This window comes from Mchenga conophoros, linkage group LG3 (genome assembly GCF_057382185.1).
Source record: "Mchenga conophoros isolate Kocher_MC1m ecotype Shallow Benthic linkage group LG3, M_conophoros_male_GT1.1, whole genome shotgun sequence".
Taxonomy (NCBI): Eukaryota; Metazoa; Chordata; class Actinopteri; order Cichliformes; family Cichlidae; genus Mchenga; species Mchenga conophoros.
Window position 1 is genome coordinate 32,866,888 of NC_140528.1, and position 10,567 is coordinate 32,877,454.

At 43.0% G+C, this 10,567-nt stretch overlaps 1 protein-coding gene and 1 pseudogene across 1 annotated transcript; one reads left to right on the top strand and one right to left on the bottom strand.

Moving 5' to 3' along the window:
* LOC146578231 (E3 ubiquitin-protein ligase TRIM21-like) lies at positions 1–1,680 on the top strand (annotated as a pseudogene).
* A 1,244-nt stretch (positions 1,681–2,924) lies between these two features.
* On the bottom strand, positions 2,925–10,350 carry LOC146578232 (CST complex subunit CTC1-like). Its single transcript, XM_085267783.1, has 6 exons — positions 10,217–10,350; positions 9,981–10,143; positions 9,723–9,778; positions 9,460–9,616; positions 8,567–8,753; positions 2,925–3,166 (listed from the first exon to the last, which is right to left on the bottom strand). The coding sequence occupies exons 1-6, from the start codon at positions 10,348–10,350 to the stop codon at positions 2,925–2,927; spliced, it is 939 nt and encodes a 312-aa protein (XP_085123909.1).
* Between the last annotated feature and the right edge of the window lie 217 nt (positions 10,351–10,567).

Genomic DNA, 10,567 nt, shown 5'->3' on the forward strand with positions numbered 1-10,567 from the left:
AGTGCAGACATGTCTGCTGCCAGCAATCTGCGATCTGAAGATCAGTTTCTGTGCTCCATCTGTCTGGATGTGTTCACTGATCCAGTCACTACACCATGTGGACACAACTTCTGCAAAACCTGCATCAGTCAGCACTGGGACATGAGTCAGAGCTGTCAGTGTCCCATGTGTAAAGAGACTTTCTACACTCGACCTCAGCTGAAGATCAACACGTTGTTCTCTGAGATGGTTGCTCAGTTCAGACGTGAAGCTCAGCAGAAAGCCAGCAGCAGCAGCTCAGAGCAACAAGCTGCCAAACCAGGAGAAGTTCCCTGTGACGTCTGCACTGGAACCAGACTGAAGGCCCTGAAATCCTGCCTGGTGTGTCAGACCTCCTACTGTCAGACTCACCTGGAGCCTCATCTGACACTGAAAGGTCTGAAAAGACATCAGCTGGTTGATGCTGTGGAGAACCTGGAAGGCAGGATGTGCACGAAGCACGATAAACTCCTGGAGCTGTTCTGTAAGACCGACCAGACATGTGTCTGCATGCTCTGCTCTGTTTTAGACCACAAGAACCACGAGTTTGTTCCTCTGAGAGAAGAATATGAAGGAAAGAAGGCAGAGCTGGAGAAGACAGAGGCTGAGATTCAGCAGATGATCCAGAAGAGACGACTGAAGATTCAGGAGATCACAGAGTCGGTGAAGATGAGTAAAGATGCTGCAGACAGACAGAAAGCAGAAGGTGTTCAGGTCCTCACGGCTCTGATGGAGTCTGTTGAGAGACGCCTGAAGGAGCTCATGAAGGAGATCGAAGACAAACAGGAAGCTACAGAGAAACAGGCTGAAGGTCTCATCAAAGATCTGGAACAGGAAATCTCTGAGCTGATGGAGAGAAGCTCTGAGGTGGAGCAGCTCTCACGCTCTGAAGACCACCTCCACCTCCTCCAAAGCTTCTCCTCCCTGAAAGCTGCTCCACCCAGCAAGGACTGGACAGAGGTCAGAGTCCGTCCACCATCATATGAGGGGACTGTGGGGAGAGCTGTGGCTCAGCTGGAGGAGACAATCAGGAAACTCATGAAGAAGAAGCTGTTAGAGGCTGAGCTGCAGAGGGTGCAGCAGCATGAGGTGGATGTGACTCTGGATCCTGATACAGCTCATCCTAATCTCATCCTGTCTGATGATGGAAAACAAGTGTACTGTGGTGATGTGAGGAAGAATCTTCCAGACAACCCAGAGAGATTTTCTCAGTGTCCTAATGTTTTAGGAGAGCAGAGTTTCTCTTCAGGCAGATTTTACTTTGAGGTTCAGGTTAAAGGAAAGACTGCGTGGGCTTTAGGAGTGGCCACAGAGTCGATCAACAGGAAGGGAAGCATCACACTGAGACCTCAGGATGGTTTCTGGACTGTGTGGCTGAGAAATGGAAATGAGTACGAAGCTCTTGCTGGTCCTTCAGTCCCCCTCTGTCTTCATCCTGGTCCTGAGAAGGTGGGGGTGTTTGTGGATTATGAGGAGGGTCTGGTCTCCTTTTATGATGTAGGTGCTGCAGCTCTGATCTACTCCTTTACTGGCTGCTCCTTCACTCACAAACTCCACCCATTCTTCTGTCCCAGTCCTAATGATGGAGGTAAAAACTCTGCACCTCTGATCATCTGTCCTGTCAATCAAACTGATCAACGACTGATTTAATTGGATGAATGATTGATTTTTCTTGAAGGGAACAAATGAACATATTGAGTGTAAATCCTCTACAGTCTCCATGTTTCTATAGAATCTGATCATCAGGACTCTGATTCACACTTTGATTCTCATGGAGTTTGATTTGAACAGAAGAAAAGTTGAATCAGGAAATGTTCCCACTGATGGAGACTCGAGCTGAAGAGCAAATATCAGAGAACAAATGTCCAAAAGCTTCATTTCCAATAAAGTTTGTTCAATGCTTTGAGTGAATCCAGACTCATGTGTGGCTGTTATACGGAGCATCAGAGTCCAGCTGAGTTATGTTGGATACAAACTGCTTATTTTGGCTCTGTGAGGAGTTTTGTTCACTGAAAACTGATGAGACGGATAATATTCAAAGAACTCTGTAGAGATTCATGCATCCATGTTCTCCACCTGCAGGTGTGGAGGAGAAAGGTGGAGCACAGACTGCTGCATCCTTCCAGTCACATCATTTTGATGATTATATTTGCATGTTGTGATGATTTGGGTTAAAGACAAACAGAGTTGAACGGCTGCAGTCACAGCATGAAGACGATGCTGAAGCTGAGCTGTCAGTGAACATGTTTCACTGTGATTTGATTTGAAGAATAGAAAGTGTGTGTGGCTGCTGACAGCTGCAGTCTCTGCTAGTCTGCATAACACACACACAACTTTCCCCCTGAGGCAACGATGCAGCAACAACACAAAGAACAGCTGCAGACACACACACACACACACACACACTGTTAAAGAACACTTTACTGTTTAAGGCAGAATTCCTCAGTAACAATGATTTGAGGTCTCTACAAGTGTCTACTGTGGTTTTAGCTCAACATGTGTCCTTCATGTCACAAACAAGATGGCTGCTAGGGTGCAGACACACAGCTTGGCAGGTCCTGTGCGTTTGCCTAAAAAACCATCTAAAAACCCCTGGATCTTGACATCAACTTGTCTTTTTGTTTTTATGCATTTTTATCTTCTGTGGAGTTCGACATGTCCAAGAAAGCTGGATAATTATACCACTTTCCCAGCCAAATGGAGCCAACATCTTTTGTTCACAAGATTCTTGGATTTTGGTCATGCTAGACCACCCCCAGGTAAACATGAACAATCAAATATACCACGTCTGTCGCTGGAGATTCTGAAACTTGTTCTGATGCTACTTTTGGCTGGTGATATAGAACTAAATCCTGGACCAAATTCAAACATCAGTGATTTGGACTGGCTACAACTAATTAGCCTAGTTAGCCTAGGCCTGCCTCGGCCTCCATTTCAGCAGCCTGGGCCTCCACCTCAGCTGCCTGGGCCTCCACCTCAGCTGCCTGGGCCTCCATTTCAGCTGCCCGGGCCTCCATTGCAGCTAGCTGGGCTTTCACCTCAGTTGCTCGGGCCTCCACCTCGGCTGCCTGGGCCTCCACCTCAGCTAGCTGGGCTTCCACCTCGGCTGCCTGGGCCTCCACCTTGGCTGCCTGGGCTTCCACCTCAGCTGCTCGGACCTCGACCTAGGCTGTCTGGGCCTCCACCTCGGCTGTCAGGGCCTCCACCTCGGCTGCCTGGGCCCCCAACGGAGCTGCCTGGGCCCCCAACAGAGCTGCCTGGGCCCCCAACGGAGCTGCCTGGGCCCCCACCTGCTGTACCCAAACTACAGTCTCCGGTAAAGGGTTTCTCATCATTAAATGCTCATAGTATTGTCAACAAAAGGACAAGAAATCCTGCTATTAAAATTTACAGAGGAACAAAGATCTGCAAGACATTTAATCAGGCTAAAGTAATCTGGGACACTAAAAATAAACCAAAGGGGCTTCTATGTGGACACATTAACATTCGCAGTATGTTACCAAAGCATGAGCAACTGGAACATATTCTAAGCAATTCCAATATTTCTATTTTGGGTATCTCTGAATCTTGGCTCACAAGTTCTTCTCCGGAGTCTGCGGTTGTCTTTCCAGAGTACACAGTATTCAGAAGGGATAGAATTGGAACAAGAGGAGGAGGAATACTTGTGTATGTAAAAAAACACCTGGATTGCTCTTTACTTAGTTCACCAATAGATGTCGAAATAGAACATATTTCTGTTAAAATCACTCTTTCCCCAGAAATGTCATTTACGTTGATCTGTTTATATCGCCCTCCTTCAGCAAAGAATATTTTTTATGAACAACTACAGGTATTACTTAAATATCATGCTATAAATAATAAGTCTAATGAAATAATTGTAATGGGAGATTTTAATGTCAACTGGGACTGTGAAAAGGGCAGAAAAACACTCAAGGACATAATGGAGACTTTGAACTTTACTCAACACATTGAACAACCCACAAGAATAACAAGACACTCTAAAACTAAAATAGATCTGGTTTTCTTTTTTTTTTTTTTTCTTTTTTTTAAATGACATCAGAAACAGCAGTATGCGACATTACGTGATGGCAGAGCTTCAGTTCATCCTTTGTCATTCAAAAAAATAGATCTGGTTTTCAGTAATAAGCCCGAGCGAATTATTAAATCTTATAATTTTATCACTGGTATTTCAGACCACAATTTTATATTATTTTCTAGAAAACTTATAAAATAATGGGTTAAGAATGACTTTCAAAGTTCATCTAATAGGAGATCCTTTTATGAATTCATACCAAGAAGTCAGCGACAAAATGTAGCAGAAGCATTAGCATCAGTTAACTGGGAGCCTTTATTGTGTAGTGATGATCCACAATTCTGCAGCAGTCACTTCACTGACATTGTCAAGGATGTTATATCAACATACTCCATTAGAGGTCGACAAAAAATAAAGACAACATCTAATTTGCCCTGGTTAAACAAAGAGTGCAAGAATTTAATGAAAACAAGAGATCAATTACTAAAGCAGTTCCTGAAAACAGGTCTACCTCTGGATAGACAGAGATTTACTTCAATGCGGAATAAAGTAACAAGAAGTTTGAGACAGGCCAAAGCAAAAATTTTTATAAATATAATTGAAAGAGCCAAAGGTAATGGTAAAATTATCTGGCAACACTTAAATAAATTACTTGGCCCTCATTCAAACAAAAGTAAAAACACAATTGAACTTTATGTAAATAACTCTATTGTTAGAGAGCCTCTATCTATTGCCAGTAACTTAAACACTTTCTTTATTTCATCTGTTAAGGAGATCAGTCAGAGCTTTGACTCAGTCGTATGCTCTGATAATGTGAATGATGTTGGTCAAAATTTGTTCACCATCACTCATATTTCAGACACTGAAGTTGCTAAACCAATTACAGGTTTAAAACAATCAAAAGCACTTGATGTATATGGTATTAACACAAACTTCCTAAAGGAACATATGGATTTGCTTGTACGTCCAACAACTCATGTTTTGAATATGTCTTTCAAACACTCCATTGTTCCAACAGATTGGAAAATTGCTGTAGTTACACCAATTTTCAAAGCAGGTGTGAAGACTGACATGGCTAATTATCGCCCCATAAGCATACTTCCGGTCGTATCTAAAATAGCTGAGAAGTGGATGGTTAAACTCCTCACTGCTCACCTAGAAAACACCCAACCCTCATTACATCCATTGCAGTTTGGCTTTCGGGCACATCACTCCACAGATACTGCCCTGTGTATGTTAGTGGAGAACTTGAAGAGCTTGCTGGACAAGAGTCCCTGTGTTGGAGCTGTATTTTTAGATCTGTGGAAGGCTTTTGACTCTGTAAACCATCAGATATTGTTGTCCAGATTGACTCGGTTTAATATCTCCAGTCAGGCTCTTCAGTGGTTTGCCTCATATCTCTCACACAGGAAACAGTGTGTGGTGTTGGATGGGGTTAAATCTCCATATTTAGACTGTGATACAGGGGTTCCTCAAGGATCTGTTCTTGGGCCCTTATTGTTCTCTCTTTTTATCAATAACTTACCCGAAGTCTGTCCAAATATATTTACTCAAATGTATGCAGATGATGCAGTTATATATACGCAAGCAAATAGTGTCCAGCAGGTGGCAAAAGATCTTACAGCTGCTTTAGCATTAATGCATAGCTGGCTGGAGGACTCATGCCTAATGTTGAACACCTCAAAAACTGTTGGTATGTATTTTTCAAAACGCCCCTTAAACTTGAAGCAGTCAAACATATTCCTGGATGGAGTAGAGCTTGAATTAGCTCCAGAATTTAAATATCTTGGGGTCATTCTAGACCCAACATTATCCTTCAAGAGTCACATAAATAAAGTGTCCCAGGTACTTAAATTTAATAATCGAAATTTTAATCATATACGTAATAATTTAAATATGAATGTTGCAAAAACTTATTTTTACTCAATGATCATCTCTCATATGGACTATTGTTTGACGTCCTGGTCACTTGCTTGTCCAACAACACTTATAACTATTGAAAACATTTATAAAAGAAGTTTAAAACTACTTGATAAAAAACCGACTTCCCACCACCACTGTCATGTGTTAAAAAAACATAAATTACTGAACTTCAATAATTTAGTGAAACTTAAAAGAGTGTGTTTAATATATAAAGTCTTACACTCCCTTGCTCCACCACCACTAAAGCAGTTCATTAGGCATAAAGAAAGCTCAGACAGGACCACTCGAGCTACAATCCGAGGAGACTTGTTTATACCCCACAGACGGACAGCATTTGGGCAGAACGTCCTCTCTGTCCAGGGAGGCCATCTGTGGAACAGTCTTCCTCAACCCATAAGAGAATGCTCGACATTCAACTTGTTTAAGGCAAAGGTTAAAAACTGGTTATGGACAAATCAAGTGTGTGATCATGTATGAGTTGTATAGTTTTAATGTTTTATTTGGGAACAGAATGGTGTGTATGTGTAAGTTTGGTGATGGAGTTTTTATTATGAATGAATGATGAATTATTATGTCTATTTTTATGCTTAAGGACAACAGATGGAAATTAGCCCTTGGCTATAATCTGGTATGTTTACATTCATGTAATTTTTTCTTTACATTTATGTTCATTAACATGCACTGTCCTAAATAAATAGAAAAAAAAAAAAAAACCCATACTGAAACATGTTTTTCTTTCTGCCGTACAAACTATTTGATCACAACATCTTTGCTTTTTTCCTCCAATCGTTTATTCTGATTATTTTATTTAGTTTAACTTTGAAAAGCTTAAAATTGAACTCTTAACCTGATTTAAACGTTTAATTTCTCATTAACTCAGACTTTTAATTTATTTCCTTGTTTAATGTATTATTTCTTTATCCTTGTTTAAGTTTTGCCGATCCTTTCTGTGTAACCTGTTTAATCTGACCTTTGACCCTTTAATTTTAACTTAACAGTACTCTTGTTTTGACCTTTGACCTCTTTATTCCTTATAACCAAAGAAACCCTTTTATCTGATATTTTCACCTTATTGATTGATTATATATATCTATTATATTTTCTCACCTTACCTTATTTTGACCTTTGACCTATGTCCTTGTTAGCCTTGATCTTCCTTCATCAAACGTGAAATTTCTTTCACCTTTGAACTTAAAGCTTAAATCAAACCTTTGTTAAAAAGCTTCTTACCAACTTGTAATTCCAACTTTCTGCATTAAACACGTATCTTATCATATAAACACTGGATCACTGAGAGAACTTTAGGCAGAACCAAATGAAGCAGCTGACCTCGTCAAACTCACAGCGACAGTAACTGACAGTGAATTATTTTAATCTTCTTCATTGTATTTGTTAGAAACATTTATTTTCCTTTAATTGGACTTTGGTTAAGTTCAATCCGATGTATTAACCGACCTTTGAGGTGAAGTGCAGCTGCGAAGAACGCTACGGCAGGCAATGAGGTGCGTTTAATGTCGCTCTGTTAATTTGAGCGTCCATAAATTGAATGTCTTATTTTTCTTACTTTATTATTGCTCATTTATTGGAGAATTTGGCCATTTAATTAAGGTAGATTTTATGTTGTTGGTGGTAAAGATCTGGATGGATATTTTACTTTATTCTGTGTTTCTATTTTTCAGTTTTACTTTTCAAGACTTGGTGAATTGCCTTTTTCTACTTTTTGTTTAGTTTTGTTAAAATTAGCAGCAGTGAGAAGTGTTGTTGTCGGTCTTGAATATATTTGATGTAGCCCATACTGTTAAGGTAAGTGTCATGTTTTTAGTTGTTAGTCTGATGAAGAATCTTTTATTTTTCTCCAAAAGTTGATTGTGTTTATCTGGACATAGTGTTTTTCAGGTCCAGCTGAATGCAGGTTTCCCCAGTCTTATACGTGTCAGGAGCATCAGCACAGCTGAAATGCATTTTTCCTAAGCACCGCGTCTCTGTGGCTTTTAAACCCCAAAACACGCTAAAACAAAAATGGCTCCACCCCAAGGATGGGGTCCCCCGGTGTAGTTTCCACTGTGACAGACTGTAGGCTTCCTCAGAGTGAGGCTGAGAGCGGCAGGCCCAGCTGGAGTCTGACCCGTGTCACACAGTGGAGGTCAAACCTTCTGTGCCACAAACACCAGATTAACCAGTTTCACTCATCATCCTTCTACTGTCAGATTTTACTGGTGCAGGTTTGATGAATCACCATCTGAGAACGTCTCTGATGTGGGCGCCACCCACAGGGATCACTTCCTGTAGAAGGGTCACATGACCTGTTATAGGCCCCTTTGTGATGATGACAGCGACGCCCCTTTCGTGTGAGGTTAAACCCAGAGAGCTTCGTGTGACCTCTGACCCTGATCACCAGCGTTAGGGTCAGTGAAGGTGAGATACCATGTGACAGGAGGAACAATAAAGTTTTATTTGTACGAACACGTAGAACAGATGAAGTCAGAACGAAGCAGGTGGAGCTCAGTCAGGGTGGAGGTGCAGACAGGTGAGCTGAAGGGGAGGAGCCAGTCTGGTCAGGAACTGTCTGTCTCCTCGAGTGAACCTCCTCACCTCTGAAACACACACGACTCTGAAGGTTGCAGTCAGGGTTGGTCAGGGTGGTGAGGGTGGGGTTACCTTCTGGTCTCTGGTTGGTGTGTTTCCTGCAGGTGAGGCTGAGCGGCCGAATCATGACATCGCTGCTGCACAGACACAACAGGAAGTGGAGGAGGAAGTCGTCAGCGTCCCCGTCACACACCTGAGACAGACACAGAGGTTATGTCTCTGCAGACTCACGGCTCGGCCCTGTGGAAACGTCCTGCAGGATGCCTGTTTCTCTCTGTGGTGGCCCCCCCACAGTGTCCCCACCGTGCTTCACTGTGTGGACGCTGTTCTTTGGGTTGTAGCTGCATCTTCTTCTCGTTTCACCTCCTCTGACCACAGGACGTTTCAGTCTGCAGGTCTTCGTCCTCAGCAGTGTGGCTGAAGGTGTCTGCAGACGTGGAGCTCTGTGAGCTCACAGTGCGTCCCTGTGCAGCCTGTAGAGTCTTTGAAGTCTTTGCTCTGACAGGCTTGTTCTGTGCTGGGCGGCTCTTTGACTTTCTTCAGGTTTCCCTTCCTGGCACTCTGATAACCTCAGATATCCACAACGTGAATCCTCACAAACATCTTTTTTTCTCTCTTTTCACTCAAACCTTCTGACGTTTTCACACCGACTGTAAATATGAAGAAAACCCTCAGTTTGACGCCACGCCCCCAAACCAGTTCAGCAGTAAAGTGTGAGCAGACGGAGCTGTTACCAGGATGTAAACAGGATGTGCCCTTTCACAGTTAAAGCCTCAGGAATAAAAACATGACCCGATCTTAAATTTTTAAAGATAAAATAAAGTTTAAAGACGACGATGAGCATGTGACTCACCTGTGACTCACCTGTGACAGGTAAATATATACACCTGGCTACTGACCTGGCTCTGCCCACGAGGGAAGACTCTGATGTGACCTCTGACCCTGAGTGCTCTCTGAAGCCCCTCCCACTGAGCATCAGCCAATCCCAGCAGAGCAGGAACCAGAGCAGCTGAGAACCAGATGTCAGCCTCACCTGTCCCGTCATCGATCACCAGCCTGATCGAAGAGCAGAGCCACATGGTTTGATCATGTGACTGTCACCTGACTCATCCAGGTGATTAACACGTATCAGCAGGTGAGCTCAACAGGAAGCTGCTCTTACTTTGCTTTGGACTGAAACACTGACGAGGTCGAGTGACACTGAGAGCTGCTGCAGCCCTGAGAGAGAGAGAGCAACAGGTAAACACACACACCTGAAATCGTGAGCAGTTTCCTCCAAAACGACACTTTACTTACTGCACCAACACTAACACACCACCAACACGCTAACAACACATGAAGCACTCTGAGTACTTTCACTGCACCCGAGAAACTGCAACTGAGCACATCCTGTACACACTGTGTGTATTTTATGCAGTACCTGTGTGTACACGCTGCCACACAGCGAGCAGCTCCACTGCAGTTGCAGGAACAGGAAACACACCACGTGACCTTTGACCTGTCCCACAGCGCACCTCTGCTTGCTGCTCAGAGCCCACTCACCCAGGTGCATGATGGGAGCAGGAGGAGGAGGCTGGGCCGAGCTGATAGAAACCAAACAAACAAATAAACAACAGCACGACAAACACGTGAACCAGACTTTACCTGTAAACTTACCTGGTGTCTCCCAGGGAGACCACAGTTATGGAGCTGACAGGTAAGTACGTGCAGTACACACTTCCTGTCCTGAAACACACACACAGGTAAACCGCACAGGTACGTAACCATCGGCGTGACTTTGTATTGAACATTGGGGGGTCAAGATCTCTGTCTAAATAAATAAATCTGGGTACATTTCCAGATGATTAAACAACTATTTTGCTGGTAACACCTGAAACCAGTAAAGAAAACCAGCAGCCTATTGATGCAAGATAATCCATAACTTTATTGGGGCTGACATTGTTGGAAATGAGTCCAAATAAAGAGTCCAAACATTTATAAGCCTGTCTATGTGTGTCTCACCTGGAC

Bases quoted from the DNA above. Each gene is read 5' to 3' on its own strand.
- LOC146578232 (XM_085267783.1), bottom strand. From the start codon at position 10,350: ATGTTCAATACAAAGTCACGCCGATGGTTACGTACCTGTGCGGTTTAC. The intron at 9,617-9,722 runs GTAAGAGCAGCT...CTCTTCGATCAG, and splicing joins GTGTTTCAGTCCAAAGCAAA to GCTGGTGATCGATGACGGGA. The intron at 3,167-8,566 runs GTGAGGAGGTTC...AGGTCCGAGCAG, and splicing joins GAGTCGTGTGTGTTTCAGAG to CTGAGGTGGAAGCCCAGGCA.